Here is a 20,193-nt window from a genome sequence, read left to right as displayed (position 1 = left end):
TCATGTTTTCAGGATTTCCTTTGCATTGCACAAGTGATGCAATTATTACCTGGGCAAGACTAAGGAAATCCTGAAAACATGACCTGTTGGTGGGCCTTGAGGACTGGCGTTGGGGAACACTGCCCTAAACCATAACGTTCCTTTCTGGCTCTCTGATTTTCTGGTATGAGTTTTATCTGTGACTTTCATGGATAGCTCTCGTACCCATAATATTCTATGGGACTGTGCACATCAGAGGTTTCCCTCGAACCGAGCGGTCCACGGAAGAGATTGGAGTCTTGTCCAATTGTAATCTTAGCATTGGATCAAAATTCGCAATGCCAATGGGTCCGTGAAATAATCGGCCCTCTCTCAGATGACGATGCGATTTTCACAATCAGAAAGGAGAAGGTGGAGAAACATTTTTTTCCTCCACGTACAAGAATATCTGATGTCACTCGGACCACACTCCGGTCAAACTGTGATCAGAATTTGGTCAAAACTAATGGGTCTGTTTTTATTGGACATGACAAACATTAGATGTGTGAATGAGCCCTAAATGGATAAAGAAAGAAAGAAGATCACTATCGACTGAACAATTGCCATCATCCCAGACTCTCCCATCCAAAGGAAGGATCAGCGTGGCTGAGAGGTCCGGGATGCTCAATGATAGCTGTGGAAGATTGCACATGACTGATCCTTTCTCCCCCCTATATAGAGTCAGGAGACCTCCACACACATTAGATATCGTCAGGTTTGGCCAACTTTAGTCTGATCTTCATGGGGCCATAAGAGTTCATTCATGGTGACAAATCCCCTCAGATCTACAGCGTCTCTTGCTTTTTGAATGCTTTAGGGGCTCCAAGATAAACAGAGTTAACACCCCATGGTCTCGATTATCTGGGATGACTTTTTTTCGAGGGCGGATTTCTCTTTAATACCTGACACATGGAAAGTGATGTCTAAATAATGACCGAGCTCGCTACGCGATGTCTCCATTCGTGTTGGTACGAGAGGTTATTAACGTTTCATCATTGAAAGATAATCTCTTAACTCTGCAGAAATATGCATTTTGTCTTCCTAAAGTCCCAGATTTAAAAAGCTGAAGCATTTTTTCATTCCTTTGGAAACTTTTTTGGCAAGAGTTTTGATCCTTTTTAGTTCTCTCCCCCCCCCCCCCGCCAAAAAAAAAGATGCCGCTGCCTTTATTTGCCGAGGAGCTAAGAAAATTCCGCTGTCAAGAGGTAAACACAATCCCGTCAGATACATTTCTATTCTAATCCTTTTATCAGGATGCTTAACACTGCAGGAATCTGGCGAGGTTACACAATTAGCGCCTCCATCCCTTCAACCCCTCTGCCTGGTACTGTGCGGAGAAGGAGGAAAATGGCTTCTATTGATGGGAATGGTGGGGCAGCCAGCGGGGAGTGGCCGCTATCGCGGTGCCATGGAATTGCTGAAGGTGTTCATGGAAACTCATGTATTCAGCCAACATTTCATTACCCGAAACGCTATCTTGTTTCATTTCCCCTCCACCAGGGATCCTCCGCGCTTTTACCTCCATCACTTACATTTCCCAGAAATGATAAATGCACAAAGAAAATGATGGCTTTCTTATCTCGCCGTTTTAGCATGAGAATGAGCGCAGAACATATTTTTTTGCAAATATAAAGTGATGGGCGAATTAAACCAGCGTTAAATGTTACCACCGCTTACAACAAAAAAAAAAAAAAAAAATGCAAAGCCGGGTTCAGAAAAGAAACATTACAAATCCCCTTCTAGCATTAACTGGCGATAAGATCTCAGACATCGGCTACGGAAAGATTGCTTTTTTGCTGATATGCAAATACCTACAAAGGAAACAATGCCGCGGCTGTGTGAGGCTTAGCGACCGTCACAATGGCCGACGAACCAGGGGGACGACAAAACGGTTTACACCAGTGGCCAGAGCTAGAGAAAGGGGAAAAAGTTAATCGCCAGAAAAACTTCCGGTGAAAGGTCAAAAGTTTGCCGATAAAGTAACGTTCCTTTCTTACCTATGTCACATGAAGGAGGATCCTACTCTCTGCACAAATCTGTTTTAGTAAATTCTTGCATTTCTTGTGAAACGATTCTAGAATATCACTAAGGCTAGGTTCTCATTGCGTTAGTGTATCCGCTATACGGAATTCGCTAACGCAATGTCCAAAAAGGGATTGAGTTTGGCGATCCCACTAGCGCAGATGCCCGATCTGCGCTAACGAAGAACGGACCTTGAACGCTGCAAGCAGCATTCGAGGTCCGCCCGAAAATAACGGGACATCGCTGGAGCATGCCAATGGCATGCGTTAGCGATGCGTTAGCACATTGCGGTCAATGGGTGCGCTAACGGATTTGTTACATAGCGTTAATTGCGCCAATTTTGCCATGTAACGGATTCCGTTAGCGGACACCCACTAACGCAATGTGAACCCAGCCTTATAACTTTTCATCGTTGTTCCTCTGTTATTCCTCCTGGCAAATGATGTATAAATTCGATGTTTGCAATTGGAGGTGGACCGTACTCACTGTCCGGTCAGTGCCAACGGTGCAAAACGGTCCATGGAAACATCACCTGGTCAAGATGTCGACTCATTCCTTTCCAGGAGGAACAGAAGAGGAACAGCTCTAGAACTGTGATGCCACATGAGACCGCTTCCCTGAAGAGCGACGCTTGCAAGTGTGCATTCCTTGCCTAGGTAACCGGCCACCTCTTACAGACTTGCAGAGGCGGCCGGTAATCTAGGCAACGAGCAGAATACAGGAACACTGATGATTTTTAATAATAAGTAAATTGCAATTTTGTATCTTCTTACCAGCACTTTACAATCATGTATCAAACCCTTTCATAGAAAATACTTTCCAGAAGGAAACGAGGATAAATATTGTTAGTGATGATGAAGTACAGGAATATTTCTAGGTGGCTGAGATCTGATTACTTTAAGCCCCTGGATGGAGATTTTGGCGATTTCAGGCCCCTCCGTTCTCCGTTCCCACAGGCTCTGATATCCATGATACATTTGTGTTTATTCCTGGGCATTTCTAGATTTCCATCTTCTGCGTCTGACTCACCGGGTTCACAGGTCTCACACCTCCACCATACAAACCCATAAACTCACACCGGGGCTCTGAATAATCCTTACATAAAAACGACGCCTTGTCTGAACGGATCACAAATTCCACACCGTAGACGAGCGCCATTTACAGCTTCCTTAATGAGCGTTCCTAATTGCAGCCGCGAGGAGGATGCAATGGAATAAAAATGATATTTTATTTTTCTATATTTTCCATTTCATTTAATGAACGTTCATCGACGTAAACACAAGCAATGATCCCATCGCGTTACCGTATCTGCTCCATGGCGCTCACCGGGCATCATTAGGAGGCTGGAAAAAAGGGGGTCACTTATATGCTCCTGCTTTGCACATTTACATCCAGCATTTGGCCAGTTATTATCTAGTAGGGTGCAAACTGGAAGTCTCAATTGTCACAGGTTGTATCTGCAGCCGACAGACCAAGGTCATCGCATCAACGCTGCGAACGATTTACTGCGGACGCTTCTCAGAAAATAAACAATTTACAGTTTAAACAGCGCCCCTATTGGCCACAAAAATTCTGTGCAAAGCATCTACGCTTGGCAAGACGTGAACGACTTGCTTTTCCACTGCATGCAATTGTCTCCTTAACATATGAACTGCTTGTGCCTCAACCGTGAGATAAAAATCATCCTCGTTACCGCCAAGAAACGGCGTTTTACAGATGACAAAGCAGAATAAAAATATCCGAGCCGCCCTGTTTGGGTATCAAAGAGAGAGCGATGATGGGTGCAGCAGAGCATTAAATAGTGCCCGCCTGGCACCATCCGTTTTCTACAGATCTCTCCGGTATATCAGCACAACTGGTCGAGTCCTCTGCTTTCCTGACAGTCGGTGAAACAAATATGGCTGCTTTCACGAGACGAGAGTGGGTGCAGGGGACGAGGGGTTAAGCCGGACGAGCAGGGAAGGGCGCTCTCGTTTGCCGGTACAGACTGACGTTCAAGGCTCGGTTCATCATGACCTACAAAATGTTAAGACTGAGGCACATTAAAGATGTGCTAACACCATGTGCAGGCCTGGGAGTACAAGCCATTGTGCCGTGAAGCGGCAAAGACACCGCTCTTTGGAAAAACTAGCACGCACTCTTATGTCACTGATATAAACAGAGGAGAGCGCGCTAAATTATATATAAGGGAGGACGGCGGATGTGAGATGATGAGGCCGGTCTGAGCTGGAGGCTTCATCCGCACATTGAACGGCGGGATTATATATGGGATGAAGGAAGGCTGGAGAGCAGAGAAATGAAGCCCGGTGCGCTCTGACGTAGCCCCACAGTGAACGAGTCCTTCATTACCGGAGACCAGGGACTCAAGATGCTCGATTCGCCATCCGGTAGAATACAATGGCTGAATTGATTTGCTACGTTTTCTAATAAAGTCTCCAAAAGTGAATTACAAGCGCGGCCGGGGTATTCGTATGGTGGACGGGCTGGGAGTAATCATATCTCACATTATACTCATCTGGAATCTATACATGAACACAAAGAAAGGGTTAAAGGAATACTATTGCTGGATTTTCCTGCCCTGAACCATTGATCATGGCATTATTCTGCTCCGCAATAACTTTCTCAGCATGTTTCCATGTAAACTGTGTGGAGAGATCTTGGCAAGGAGACTTCTCTTCGAGGCAAGGCTCTATGGGAAAAAAATATGCAAAGTAGCTCATATCAGTCTAAGCAGAGTACCTGCCCTCTTTTAAAGAAAAAGGCAGAGTTAATAACCTCATACAGTGGCGGTTCTCTGGTTTGGCTGCTGCGAGCTACTTTGAATAGTACTATGAAAATAATGGATGCGCTATATGCCAAATACCCCCTGGAGTCATATGGTGCGGTGCCACACAAGTGAAGAGTCACTTTACGCCCCCTTGGCTGTACGGATACCCCATGTAATTCCAAACAGGTTCTGGAGCAACTGATGCAGACATCTACTCTGCATGCGCCAAGGGTGAGAGGCACGGTAGATGTGTCGGCGTCCGTTGCTGAGCCAAGGCTGAGCGCAACCGACACATCTACCTTGCATGAGCCAAGGCTGAGAGCAACTGACGCCGACACATCTACCATGTATGTGCCAAGGCTGAGCGCAATCGACACATCTATGGTGCATGAGCCAAGGCTGAGAGCAACCAACGCTGACACATCTACCATGCATGAACCAAGGCTGAGCACAACTGACACCGACACATCTACCATGCATGAGCCAAGGCTGAGAGCAACTGACGCCGACACATCTACCATGTATGTGCCAAGGCTGAGCGCAATCGACACATCTATGGTGCATGAGCCAAGGCTGAGAGCAACCAACGCTGACACATCTACCATGCATGAACCAAGGCTGAGCACAACTGACACCGGCATATCTACCATGCATGAGCCAAGGCTGTGAGCAACCGACGCCGACACATCTACCTTGCATGAGCCAAGGCTGAGAGCAACCGATGCCGACACATCTACCTTGCATGAGCCAAGGCTGAGAGCAACCGACGCTGACACATCTACCATGCATGAGCCAAGGCAGAGAGAAACTGACGCATCTACTGTGCATAAGCCAAGGCTGATAACAACTGACGCCGACACATCTGCTGTGCATGAGCCCAGGCAGAGAGCAACAGACACCTACACATCTACGATGCATGAGCCAAGGCTGAGCGCAACTGACACTGACACATCCACCATGCATGAGCCAAGGCTGAGCGCAACTGACACCGACACATCCACCATGCATGAGCCAAGGCTGAGAGCAACCGACGCCGACACATCTGCCGTGCATGAACCCAGGCGGAGAGCAACCGACACCGACACATCCACCATGCATGAGCCAAGGCTGAGAGCAACCGACGCATCTGCCGTGCATGAACCCAGGCGGAGAGCAACCGACACATCTACCATGCATGAGCCAAGGCTGAGAGCAACTGACGCCGACACATCTACGATGCATGAGCCAAGGCAGAGTGCAACTGATGCAGACACATCATCCATGCATGCGCACCATTATAACACTTTCTATAGAAAGTTAAAATCTTCCAGCTTATGATGGGCAGATAGAGAATGAAAATGCAACAATGACATAATGCTATGCTAGTGGTTTTAAGAAGGGAAATCAAGTGACAGACTCATTTAAATGGAAACTCCAGTAATTAATAATCGCATATTTTACACCAATCGTATTTGTTCGTTATTGAGCAGCACAAATATCTATCAGTATCTACCGGCAGATGGGCAACAATCCCAGATCCCCACGCATTTTGCGCCACAGCTTTATTTAAGATGAAAAAAAAAAAATTGACAATTACTATCTTTTCTATGAACTGAAAAGCATTTACAGGTAATGCCGCAGTTTCCTACCAAACCCATCAACACGGCACAAAGCGGCCCACGAGATCGCAATCTTCTATTTCTGTCACTGCCAGGCACGGCACAATCCTGCAGGATTCAATAACCGGTCGCTGCTCGTGAAGGTCATCGTGAAGATGTACGCTCGTCATTTTGTGGATTGCACATTTTTTCTCAATGTAAACTTCAGAAATCCAAGTCATTTAAGCAAAACGCACAACTAATTCTGCCCACGGAGGGGAGGAAATTAGCAAATATCATAGCAACTGTTACTCGGAGAGGAATTCACCGATACTGTAATGCGAGAGACGTAGCAGAGCAGTCATCTCATCTCACAGTGCCACGCCTGCCACTTTAAGAAGCCGCAAAACAATAATTGAGGATATGGAGCAGCAACTGAGTTGTGAAAGGCTTCCATAGCTTACCAGTCACGGCTAGTGACGAGAAGGATTGGGGGCAGGTGGTGGGAGTCGGAGGGTTTGGTAAATATGGCCTTTCGCCTGGACTCCATTCTTGTCATCTCCATTGCACCAGAAATCTGTTGCATTTAGTAAGTTTTACATGGGCAAAAAGGCTACATATTGATAACAGAGGATCTCTACACATTCACCAGCTTTAATGAACTTTCCACAAAAATTAAATTTGCAGCAAATCAGAAGTTATCTCCAATTCCACTATCCAGATTCGCTATAAGTTGGCTGCTGCATTCCCTGCCTAGGCTTTTATACAGGGTGTGATAATCCCTCTTCCTTGGCTGCGCTAGACCATGTGAAGCCTAAATCTCCACATCAGAGGTCCCGCAAGTCATCTCTGGCTGATACAATCTTCTGCAAAATAGTGGCAGACATTTTAGACGATTCACGTTAATCAAATCGCAAAACTTTTTCAATTGACTGAATTCAGCAGATTCCTTAAAATTCAACATAATTTTGATAGGTATTAATTTGAAAATTAAAAAAGAAAAATAATAATTTTGGTTGGTTGTGGATTTTATCATCATCTTCATATCTACAAAAATCTAATAGTGCTGAAATCGGCACAAGCCTTTCTCACCTCCCCGGTTATCGTGTCGGTCAAATCAGAGTGATTGCCACAATAAAAAAAACCTATTAACCAGACTGGCCTCAAAACGCACTGAGAAAACAGCCCTCTTCATGTTTTCTAGAAAAAAAAATGTGAAAAATATAATAAACATCACAGCAGGTTGAGGACCTTCGTTTTATGACAACGTGTCCATCTTGAGGTCTACAATTTCTGTAGAAAAACCAGTCAATCCCGAAATAAGTGACAACGAATCCTTTAACTCGTATGTGCAAGAAAAACAAACATTTGATGAAATGCAAAACACCGGGGCAGTCATCCATTTTATGGAGATGTTATTCAAAATGGCTGTCAGATTAAGGCACAGCGGAGCCATGAGGTCTTGTGTCAGTACTGCCAGAGCTTTGTAGAAATAAATAGTATTAGCCTTGAAAATTGGAGCAGAAAATGCAGTGGTTAAACTTTCAGAGACGCCCGGACCGAATAATGCGACGATGAAAGTGTCTCCGAGTGTCTGTAAGCTACGAACTACAGTCCTACCATCGAAATGCGTGACTGACATGTCAATAATGCAATGCCTGTAATAAAGCCGCCCACCACTTAGAAATCAGACGGCTTCACTCTCGATTTACTACACAAAAACGACAAGAAAAAAAATTGAATCATTGAAAAAAATAAAATGGTGAGTAAATAAGTCATGGAGTTGTGGTTACGTGTTCTGCTCAGCTGGTACTGGTGGTTGGAAAATGTTGGAAGCCATCGATCGTTCCCAAACATCTAAACCATAAATCTGTCTAATTCTATAGGGGGCTATCCCCTGCGCCCAATCATCACAGGAACGGTGGACGCTGACTACAAGGTTTGATATTTCTGCTCCCGCAGTGGATGTCGACACAGGAAAACAAAAGTGACATCGCATCCGGCGAAAACCATCGCATCTTATCGTCTCTCCATTTACTTCCAATTCCAGACATTTTTTTCCTTACATTTATATTACTCCAACAGGAAAACAAATATGCCTCCATCCAGGATGTAAACCCTCGTGTTCCGGGGTCGTACTGAGCGACAATAAGGTGACGCATACAGTACGTGCACCGCCATGCAAGATGACTTAAGGAGTAGGGTTGAGCGAAACGGATCGTTCATTTTCAAAAGTCGCCGACTTTTGGCAAAGTGGGGTTTCATGAAACCCGACCCGATCCCTGTGTGGGGTCGGCCATGCGGTACGCGACTTTCGCGCCAAAGTTGCGTTTCGTATGACGCGCTTGGCGCCATTTTTTCAGCCAATGAAGGAGCGTGGGCAGAGTGATGACATAGGTCTTAGGGGCATGGACGCCTATCGTCATCTTGTCGCTTGTGTGCTGTAGCGATTTGAAATGTGTAGCTTTTCTGTTCAGGGATGGAGGGGAGGGAGGGAGAAGGGAGAGAGGGAGAGAGGGAGAGAGGGAGAGAGGGAGAGAGGGAGAGAGGGAGAGAGGGAGAGAGGGAGAGAGGGAGAGAGGGAGAGAGGGAGAGAGGGAGAGAGGGAGAGAGGGGGAGAGAGAGAGGGGGAGAGAGAGAGGGGGAGAGAGAGAGGGGGAGAGAGAGAGGGGGAGAGAGAGAGGGGGAGAGAGAGAGGGGGAGAGAGAGGGGGAGAGAGAGGGAGGGAGGGAGAGGGAGAGAGGGAGAGAGGGAGAGAGGGGGAGAGAGAGAGGGGGAGAGAGAGAGGGGGAGAGAGAGAGGGGGAGAGAGAGAGGGGGAGAGAGAGAGGGGGAGAGAGAGAGGGGGAGAGAGAGAGGGGGAGAGAGAGAGGGGGAGAGAGAGGGGGAGAGAGAGGGAGGGAGGGAGAGGGAGAGAGGGAGAGAGGGGGAGAGAGGGAGAGAGGGAGAGGGGGAGAGGGGGAGGGAGAGAGAGACGGAGAGAGAGAGGGGGAGAGGGGGAGAGAGGGAGAGAGGGAGAGAGGGAGAGAGAGAGAGAGAGAGAGAGAGAGAGAGAGAGAGAGAGAGAGAGAGAGAGAGAAAAAAAAATCCCATTGACTTTGCATTGGGTTTCGTGTTTCGGTCGATCCCTGACTTTTCGCCATAATCGGCCGATTTCACTCGACTTTAGAGATAGTCGAGTTTCGCGAAACCTGACTCGACCCTAAAAAAGTAAAAGTCGCTCAACCCTATTAAGGAGTTATGCCCCCAAAAACAAGTTATTCCCTATCCAAACAGTAGTGGACAGCTTGCTTATTGATGGAGGTCCCACTGCTGGAAGACCCATCAATCCAGATAACCCCAAGAATGGGGCTCTAAGGCCTTGTCCACATAGAGCAGCAGGGTGCACGCGCAACCTACGCTCCATTCATAGTCTATGGAACCTAAGAAAACCTAGAGCTGGATTTAACCATTTCTCGTAATCCCGTTGACAATGAATGAAGCAGAGGAGGACCATGTGCACCTGCACTCTACAGAGCCCCAATCTTGGGATCGTTGGGGAGAGAAAATAATTCCCTGCAAAAAATAAAAGTTACCATTTAAGGCTGAAAAACTCTTCAAGGGGTTGCCCTGTACAGACAATCCAACCTGATAAGATGGGTCAGAAAAAAAAAAACGAACTTTTGAAAAATGTAAAATTATTTGTATATCTCATTATGCATCACAGTCCTTCAAACTTCCATGCAATGCCTGAAGAATTTGGGTGGGTGCCTGGCATGTATGCCACCACCCGCGGCCGACAAATCACAATCATGTTGGATTAAATATTTGTCAGATTGGAAGGTAAACCCGATTGATCCCAACAGAATCCATTGGGCGCTGTAGATGCCACACAGTGTGTGAATACAGCCTTCAATGTCATGAAAGAACTTCTATTTACAGACAATTTTCTGATTCAAAGTAACAAAAAAAAATTCCATTTGTTGATTATTGTTCGCGGAGATGATTAAAATTACCATCTTTTCTTAGAACTTATAAACAATACCCGGAAAATGTGAGGGCGGTGGAGAGCGGCTATTTACTGAAACGTGCAGAAAGCAGATCCCGCTAGATGTAAATGTTGTCAATTCCGGCGTTTGATTGGCTAAACATGTCACCGCGCTGACAATTAGTGATGAGGCCTTGTTCTAAGCCGCTCGCTGAATACATAAGAGCCCGATGAATCCATACAGGAGGCAAATTCCACTTACTGACTGACAATTGATCTCATTAAGAAACTCTTTGCATTCGGCCCATCTAATTGGGCATTCCACATTTCTTAACAAGTTTTGTCTCCCGAGCCCCCTGATCTTCAGGTCAGACATGTTTGCACGTGTAGAACACGGATGATGCTGATGGAAACAACCATTAAATTGGCATCCGGCGAAAAGCGGTGAAACGTCTTCCATGACACCGAGCAGTCTGCTACGTCCGCTCTTGTGCCATTTATTCTGGGGCTGGGGAGAATAATTTACAAGGAAAATAGGTGCGAGTGTATAAATAAAATAGTCGCTTCATCAGAATTCTATGCAAAAATTAAAAGCCTTCCGTCTCAAATCATCATTTAAAAAAAAAAAAAAAGGTCTGGGGGGATTTTATATGAGCGGATTACGAGGGAAGCTCTTCACCGCGCAGACACACGAAACACATTTATGGCTGTGGAGCCGTGTTTTTTTTCCACTGGACAGACCACAAACCACCTGTGTTTGCTTTGGTTTTCTGAGTCACATTAAGGGTTATTCGAGCTTTTTTTTTTTTTTTTTATCGTTTTCCCCTAAGAAAAAAATTAAATAAAATCCACTGAAAATTTCAAGCGCAGCTTTGTCTCTGGAACGACGTAACTTTATGTTACAGCTTTGGAGAAAGTCCTTGATCCGAGTCCTTCATTTTATATGCTAGTCTGCTTTACTAAGTTATATTCAATGAATTTTCTATAGAAGCCATGAACCTTAACAACTCATTTTAATTGCCCCACATAGGAAACCACATCACTATTAATTCCTCAGCTACAGAGTCAAATCAAACTATTGCCTCTCAATCTTTGGCGCTTTTCGGCCTCTCAGCTATTTGGCTAACTTTGCTGTGCGATACCCAATGCAATTAATTATATTTTTTGATGTTAATGGTCTCTGTCAGTTTCAAGCTTAACTCTTCTTTGATGAATATTTAAATTATATTTGAATAAAAATAATCTTGGTTACATTTCATCTCGAGGAGATCAGTGCGGCTTAATAAAAGGTCTTGGCGGTAAAGGAGGCGATAAATGGCTACATGAGCGCAGGTAAAAAAAAAAAAAGAAAAATCAAAATCACCTTTAGTAGATGTTAAATCTTGAAATAAGAATAATGTAACCCAAACGTATCCGGTGACGATGATAGAAATGCTGAAGATTGTAATACAGACACCGAGGGGGCTTATAATAAAAGCATTGGATTATAAAATGCTAGATAGTCATCAGAATTGACCCTATACTTTAGATTTCATATATTTCTTATATTTAACTATATGTATTAATATATGTATTTATATTAATTTTTTCTTTATTAAATTTGTCCTGCGGCAACTAATTTGACTTCAGATCTTAGTCTCCTCCATGCTCCTAACCCCACAACCCTCAAAAGACAGACCCCGGGGGACACTGGGCATTGATACAATGTAGTCACTATTTTTTATATTGGGAGTCAAGGATGTCGGCCACCATCTGCCCATACAGTGCAATACACTGGAGGTTCACTGTGTGGAAAACTCCCAATATACACCTTCAAATGAGACAAAAAAACAACTAGTTCTGAGCAGATCCCTAGATCACTAGTGAGCCCTGTAGTGGTCTCAGTTTGGGTCACTATAACCACCAGTGAGGGTCCGGGACAGAAAGTCTTAATGAAGACATGTAATAGCAGACACATACGTGTGTCCAGACAGAATGGAGTTTTTTTCATTTTTGTGTCGGGGGTTCTCCAGTTTCTTCCCACTTTTAGTTTTAATCAGTTTCTTCTGGAATTGGCCCTAAAGTGCGACCGACACAGCAAGATGTAGCGGGCATAAGGTGAATGGCGACCTCTGTACAGCAATGGAATATGTTGGCACTATATACACACAAAAAGAGAGAAGCCAGCGCAGCGCTGCTTGTGGTCAGAACGCAATTTGAAAAGCGCAAATGCGCATATTAAATTCTGACTGTATATCAAAATGAGATATTTAGCAAACAATTGATCAATTCTTTGAGCCACCCCGCCACGTCACGGCAATCTCTTGGGGCAGTCCTGCTCTACGATTTTTATATTCGCTGTGCCATTACGGCCTCCTTAATATGCTGGGAGAAAGACCACATTAGTCCCGCTGTAAGTTTTTTTATGTTTTACTCACTGTGCCATTACTGCCTCCTAAATGTGTTAAAAGCGGGACTATATTAAATGCAAACCGTACCTGTAGCTTTTCCGAATCACTCCCATGGCGCCAGAAAGGGTATGCGACAATAACGGTCGACCAGGTCCAAGCATGGACATGTCAGATCTGACCTCCACAATGCCTGACCAGCACCATGGCTTAAAGAGAGAGACAGGCCCAGGCCCAGGCGCACTAATTAAAACAGAGCCCGGGCAGGGCAGGGCTGCTGTAAGTGTGTACAGCAGCTTAGATCAATCACAGGGGTGGCTAATGTGGTCTTTCTCCCAGCATATTAAGGAGGCCGTAATGGCACAGCGAATATAAAAATCGTAGAGCAGGACTGCCCCAAGAGATTGCCGTGACGTGGCGGGGTGGCTCAAAGAATTGATCAATTGTTTGCTAAATATCTCATTTTGATATACAGTCAGAATTTAATATGCGCATTTGTGCTTTTCAAATTGCGTTCTGACCACAAGCAGCGCTGGCTTCTCTCTTTTTGTTGTGCTACATACACACACACAGTGTAAACCACCGTTACCAGGTTATAAAACTACTCAACCAATCGGATAAGGGGAAAACATGTAAAAATAAAGATCTGTTCCCAAGAATCTCGTAAAATATATAAACCTGAAAGGAAACTAAATAAAAAAACAAAACTAAACATAAAAAGCCAAAGAACAGATACAGGACGAACCGGTCAATCTGAACATTACTAAAATGTTTCTAATTAACAGCGCTCGTTACATTCACTGGCTCAGTCGATACAAATTGTAATTAATCATTCACAGAAAAAAAAGAAGACATAAGTAGTTTGAATATTCCACGTCAATAGCGGAGATCGCGCCGGGGGCTAATATTGACAACCAGGGTTACGGTAATGACAGTCCGCATCCCACAATCCTCAGCCGCTCCTCCAGGTATTTAATGCATAAAATAAGGTGCATGAGAAAGGGACGGGGGAGGGGAGGACTGGAAATGTTTTATTCATGGTTACACTGTAAAAAAAAAAAAAAAACTACATTAAATCTGACTTTGGAGGTAAATTACAGATTCATTTTGACAATTGTTCACAATCATTTTCTGCTTCTCTACTCTGAAATATAATATGTTAAATAACTGTCCGGCCAATCTGTAGCCCCCAGTAAAGACGTGTCGTGGGGTCCCTGAATACGGACTTCAGATGCTGGAACCTGATACATTGGTAATTACTTAGTTCTGCTCCTGCCGAGAACATAACCGGTGTATTACTAGGGGTGGAGCGGAGTACCGGCTGCACCCCGGCCTCGATGTCTGTGGCGGACTAAACATCCCTTGGGTAAAGTCTTGCTAAAAAAGTTGGGGGAATTAAGCAAATATTGGCCAGAAAAGGGCACTCGGGGGCTTCTCAAGTGGTAATGAGGACATTGATCAAAGAAAACTAAATTTTGAACGTTAGCAAGTGTGGATTGTCATCGTTCTCTAAAGTTACAAGTTACGACTTATCCAAAATAAATCTATTAGAGTCCATTACAGAACATTATATCTCTGTGGTTTTCCTAAAGAAGCCAGAAAATCCCCCTAAATGGGCAGTAATAGCATAATCTAACGTGGCATTAATAGCCAGATTTGCAATTCTTGGATCCAGGTGACAAACCCCTATAATGGTGGCTTTTTTTGTAGACCCCATCATCTCCAAAACAGGATCTGGCTATGAAAATATAGATCAGAAAAGATCCATACATCCAAACCGACACGAGTGAAAGGCCACTCAAAAATAGATAAACCCAAAACTTGGATGAGGTTTAAGAAGGAATTAGTATAAAATAATAAATGTAAAAATACCCAATAATGTATAAAAGGGAAGGGACAATAATAGGGAATAAATATATATATATATATATATATATATATATATATATATATATATATATATATATATATATATATATATATATATATATATATATATATATATATATATATATATATATAATATACACTAGATGGTGGCCCGATTCTAACGCATCGGGTATTCTAGAATATGTAGGTATATAGCAGCCACATAGTATATAGCACAGGCCACGTAGTATATAGGAGCAATGTAGTATATAGCAAATACTACGTGGCTTGTGCTATATACTATGTGGCTGCTATATACATACATATTGTAGAATACCCGATGCGTTAATACAGGCCACGCAGTATATAACAGTGGCCACGCGGTATATAGCGCAGCCCACGCGGTATATAGCGCAGCCCACGCGGTATATAGCGCAGCCCATGCGGTATATAGCGCAGCCCATGTAGTATATAGCAGCCACGGAGTATATCACACAGCCCACGCAGTATCTAACACAGCCCACGCAGTATTTAGCAGTGTGGGCACCATATCCCTGTTAAAAAAAAAAATAATTAAAATAAAAAATAGTTATATACCCACCCCTTGGGATCCAGCGAAGCTCTGGCGATGCTGTCCCGACGCGCGCGCAATGCGACCGCCAGCTTCCGTTCCCAGGATGCATTGCGAAATTACTCAGATGACTCTCGCGAGACCGCCAAGTCTTCTGGGTAATTTCGCAATGCATCTCCGGGAACGGAAGATGGCGGCCGGCGCGAGCGCATCGTCGGACGACGGAAGGTGAGAATAGCAGGTTTTTGTTTTTTATTATTTTTAACATTACATCTTTTTACTATTGATGCTGCATAGGCAGCATCAATAGTAAGAAAGTTGGGGACACACAGGGTTAATAGCGGCGGTAACGGAATGCGTTACACCGTGGCATAACGCGGCCCGTTACCGCTGGCATTAACCCTGTGTGAGCGGTGACTGGAGGGGATTACGGAGCGGGCGCCGGGCACTAACTGCAGGGGAGTAGGGGAGGGACTAATCGGACTGTGCCCATCGCTGATTCGTCGCGGCACCATGACAGGCAGCTGGCGAGACCAATCAGTGATGCGGGATTTCCGTTACGGAAGTTGCCGACAGAAAGACGGAAGTACCCCTAAGACAATCATATGTATAGATTATTGGGTATTTTTATATTTATTACTTTATACTAATTCCTTCTTAAACCTCATCCAAGTTTTGGGTTTATCCATTTTTGAGTGGCCTTTCACTCGTGTCGGTTGGATATATGGATCTTTTATGATCTACGGTATATTATTTTCAGATCTTATTTGGGTACATTCTCCATATTTGCATAGATTATTCATTTTGTATTATTTCCATCACGTCCTCTTTGTTTGCGAGAACAGAAATCTATGAGACCTAAACACTAAAGGACGACAGGAGAACCAAAATCTGCCGGGGAGTTTGGAAACGCTCTCCAAATGGAAAAAGGTTAAAACATATTTAGAAGAACCTCAGAAGTACAGAATAACTAAATATCCAGGTGGCAGAGCGAGCTGTATTCATATGTGCCCCGATATAACAGCCTGTGGGTTTAATTCCATGTACAACCGGCACAGATGACAAGATGACACAACAGGCTTCCATTCACACCTCTCCATCTTTCATTAGGTTTCTCCGCAGTTTACCAGCGTGGGTGATAGATGGAACCATTCCGGCGCTGATCTGGAAACAAACAGCGCAGTAAACAGGGGGACAAACACTATATATTTCAGACTTTTAATAAAACCGGCAGAAGGCCGTGAAATCAAGTTACGGATTTGCTGGGTTATTTATTTTTTTGCAAAAATGAGGAATCTTCCCTACGGAGAAACAGAAACTCCCGTGAAGTCTGCATTTTCATGGTTTTATAGAACATCATAAATTTTGGGGTAAAGTTTGAGAATTATAGTACAATTACAAAAAAATCTAATGAGGGCGTCTTGTGAACTAATTGCAATGTAGATCAAAATGCCCTTACAGACAGCCAAGGACGGCTATGAATCTAGAAATCACCGGGATCATGCCGGCATGACAGGGCACTCCGCATGGCAACAATGGGAACGGAGAAAAACAGTTCTTGCTTTCATCACTGGAATAACCACTCTATGGCACGTCCCCTCGCAGGCTGGCAATCACATAAATGCTGTGATAAAAGAGTAGATAAATACTATGTTAGAACAGAATGTAATCAATCAAAATGGAGAGGACTTGTTCATCATCAACGTCGAGGCTGAGTGGGCAGCAGCCCACCCATCTGACATGTCACAAAAATGAGACTGAAGTCCTAAATGCCGGTCTTCAAAAACCACTTTAATAAACCTATTTCCTACAAATGACCTTGGATGACCTTCAATTGTTCCAAGAAAAGGAACAGGTTAACTTGTAAATCAAAAAGTTCTCACAAACACACAAAAAAAAACATTTTTACCACTTGCCATATACAAAAGATTTAAGTGTGGATGAAGCTTTATGCAGTGTTAGTCTCATCCTTGATAAATTGCAACACTTCGATGAATATACAGTATTTAGAGTTCCCCTTTACCAGTTTGGTCATTTGCCGCTCGTCCATTCTTTCAATGGGACATTAATTTGCTTCATTTGAATCGTTTGGCTTTTTATTTCGATGGAGGAACATCTATTTTCGGACGGCGGCTAATATTAGATGGGGAATTCCACCGTGTCTTGTAAATGTAATGTTAATGTAATGAGAGGCATTTTGGAACTAGACTTTCAGCGTCCGTGTTAAATGGGAGTAAGTCGTCTGACCTCGGGGGACAGATGCTCCTCATGACAAGCAGATTTACCCTGCCATCTCGCGGCTAAATGGAAAAAACAATATATTGGATTATTACAAAAAATAGTAATTTTTTTTTTCAGACTCTTTTTGAATCACTACAATAAAAAAAAAAAAAAAGAATAAGAGTATCTACTTTATTTTATTCCATTATTTTGACAACGCAATCAAAACTCGTCTACCTCTTGAGTCATCTCTAAAGAGAATTCTGAGCCGGAAAGTGGCCCATGAGAACAAGGCAGGGAAAATATAGGACGTGCCGCCCCGCTGTCTCCCATAGCACTGAACCATTAGATCAAGCAGAGAGTTACAACATTCATAATCCCCTAGTCTAAGAAGACTGAAGTTGACATGACAGGTAACTGGAGAAGGCAATTTCCCAAAGGAGCTCTGATGTGCAGACTGGAGGCAAAAACGATGGGAGAAGTGCACTGAGATCAGATGAACAGTAATTGGTGCTGGGGTATAGACGGAAATACCAAGAGATCATTGAGGCAACAACATTACGACAAATCACTTCAAATCCAGAGCAGACACACGAAAAAAAATATATATACATTGTACTACATTTATAGAGTGAAAATCAGTGAAAATCAGCCATTTGCCGATTAGTCAAGAAGCTGCAATGAGTAAATACCTGGTTTTTTTTTGTTTGTTTTTTTTACACAAAGCTGGATATTTCAGAGCAGCTGTCCCAACAATTGGTGGAAAACCTGTTGCAGACCTGACAAGAGTCCGATTGATCTCAAACATCAAGGCGACCTATTCAGAAGCCAAGGACAAAGATACTCTCGTAGGACAAGCCATGTCCCAGTTGCTGAGCCACTTTTGACCCCTTATCGTTAGGTCATTCCATATCTCATGCATTATTGACATCTTGGAGGTCAAGGTAAAAATAAAAAAAAAAAATCATGAAATAAAGATGAACCACATAAATAATAAAACCAAAAAAACTAGGAGAAGCTAAAAACTTACAGCAACAAGAGGATATAGGCGCACAAACTCAGACATGAAAATTATGCTGACACTACAGACAATACCGAGGCTGTCCATAAAATCCTTAGTTACAGGGGAAATAATGACCACAACCTCATCCACTAAAAGATGCACTGATCATAAAAACAAAAACTCAGGTGTACCTAGAACATCCTGTTTTCGAGGTGCTGGAGGGTCGGGCTCACTCCTACTGGGATTAGTTTGGAGGTCAAATTAGTGGACACAATTATGCCCAGTTGTTTGAGTAAAAGATGATCAAATAATTCTTGTGTAAATAAATGTTCATCGTGGTCAGAAGAATACAAGGAACTAGCCGAAGAGGAAGGGCAGCAACCCAATGGATTGATAATATCAAGATAATGGTGGAGAAGACCCTGGTGGACCTCTCTCGGCTGCACAAGATTGATCTTCCTACAAAGTGTTCAACTACCAAGTTGCCAACGCTCAAGACCAAGCCGAAGGCCGTTAAATAATAATAATCATGAAATAATAATAAATGCTAATTCGCCTCCATAGTTTTACCTTTGTGACATGATTTTGTAGGCATCTGGAAGATGGCAGTCTACGTTCTCCATCTGAAATGGGTCGGCATCACAGATCTTGTCATCTGTACGACCGTAGTTGGCACTTTCAATCATTATGACATCACTTCCCGGACATCGAAGATCGATGGGATATCCTTCACAGGCGAGTTCCCGTCTTACAAGGCCAAAAGGCAGTGCTGCTCGACTAAAGCCTACAGAAAAAAATAGAAAAAGGAAATTAAGATTATTTTTTTAAATGTAAAATACAAATAAACATCGGTCACCATAAGTGGGAGTGAAAGTCGCATTTGAGCCAGAAAACAAATTTGCAAGCAATTCATTGACTCAATTTTTTTTTTCTCGATCACAAATAGTCATCGCCTCTGTTTTTACACAATCAATTATGGAAAGTCAAATGTTCCACTCCATTTCTTTGCAAAATAACCCTTAAAAATATTGTCAGACCCTTATTCAAGTTGTGCTATAATCTACAGTAAACTCCCCACACCCCCATGATAAAATGCCAGGTTTTTGTAATGTTAAAAAAAAAAAAAAAAAAAAAAAGAAATTCTATCAAGAAGAATCATTTCAGGATTTTTTTCCAGCTTTAACGTCGCCCACAATCTGTGCAAATCCACTAAAAATAAAACAAAATTATTTTGAGGGTGAAATAAAAAAAAAAAAACAACCTTAAAATAATGTTTTTGAATATGTGTGAACACCTGATTATGGTTGTGATTGGAATCAGCAGATCACCTTTCATGGTCATGTAACATAGTAGTCAGCATTCGGTCGCCGCCATTTACAGCAATTCTTATCACCACCAGAGAAAGTGTTGCTGTTCTAGGAGGATTTTCCTGACATTTTCTATTATGTAAACAGCTAACAACACAGCAAAGGATCTCATTGTTGTGTGCATATTTATGCGACCACATTATTTCATTTCTTTCTTTTTCTCTAAAATAAGATTTCAATTTTGTTTTCTTCAATTAAATTGTACAGAGTATGGGCGACATTAAAGGTGGAAAAAGTTCTGAAATAATTGTTGGTTTACGTGATAAAAACCTGGCGATTTAACAGGGGTGGGTAGACTTTTTATATCCCCTTCACATACATGTAAATAGCACATAGAAAACCCCGGTCAGCTGGTCAGATTCTTTATTTAGACATTATTTAGACATTTTTCACCTATTCACAGATTGGGAGATAAATGTCCAATGT

At 43.2% G+C, this 20,193-nt stretch overlaps 1 protein-coding gene across 20 annotated transcripts in view; it reads right to left on the bottom strand.

Moving 5' to 3' along the window:
- ADGRL2 (adhesion G protein-coupled receptor L2) overlaps positions 1-20,193 on the bottom strand; it is a 196,076-nt gene that overhangs the window by 82,799 nt on the left and 93,084 nt on the right. For all 20 annotated transcript variants that reach the window (XM_069735780.1, XM_069735784.1, XM_069735781.1 and 17 more), the window contains one exon: positions 18,971-19,184. In XM_069735780.1, the coding sequence (XP_069591881.1) occupies positions 18,971-19,184 (214 nt within the window). The remainder of the gene's footprint in view (positions 1-18,970; positions 19,185-20,193) is intronic.

This window comes from Ranitomeya imitator, chromosome 8 (assembly GCF_032444005.1).
Source record: "Ranitomeya imitator isolate aRanImi1 chromosome 8, aRanImi1.pri, whole genome shotgun sequence".
Taxonomy (NCBI): domain Eukaryota; kingdom Metazoa; phylum Chordata; class Amphibia; order Anura; family Dendrobatidae; genus Ranitomeya; species Ranitomeya imitator.
The sequence above is the reverse complement of the archived record's forward strand: the minus strand, read 5'-3'. Positions and strand labels throughout refer to the sequence as shown.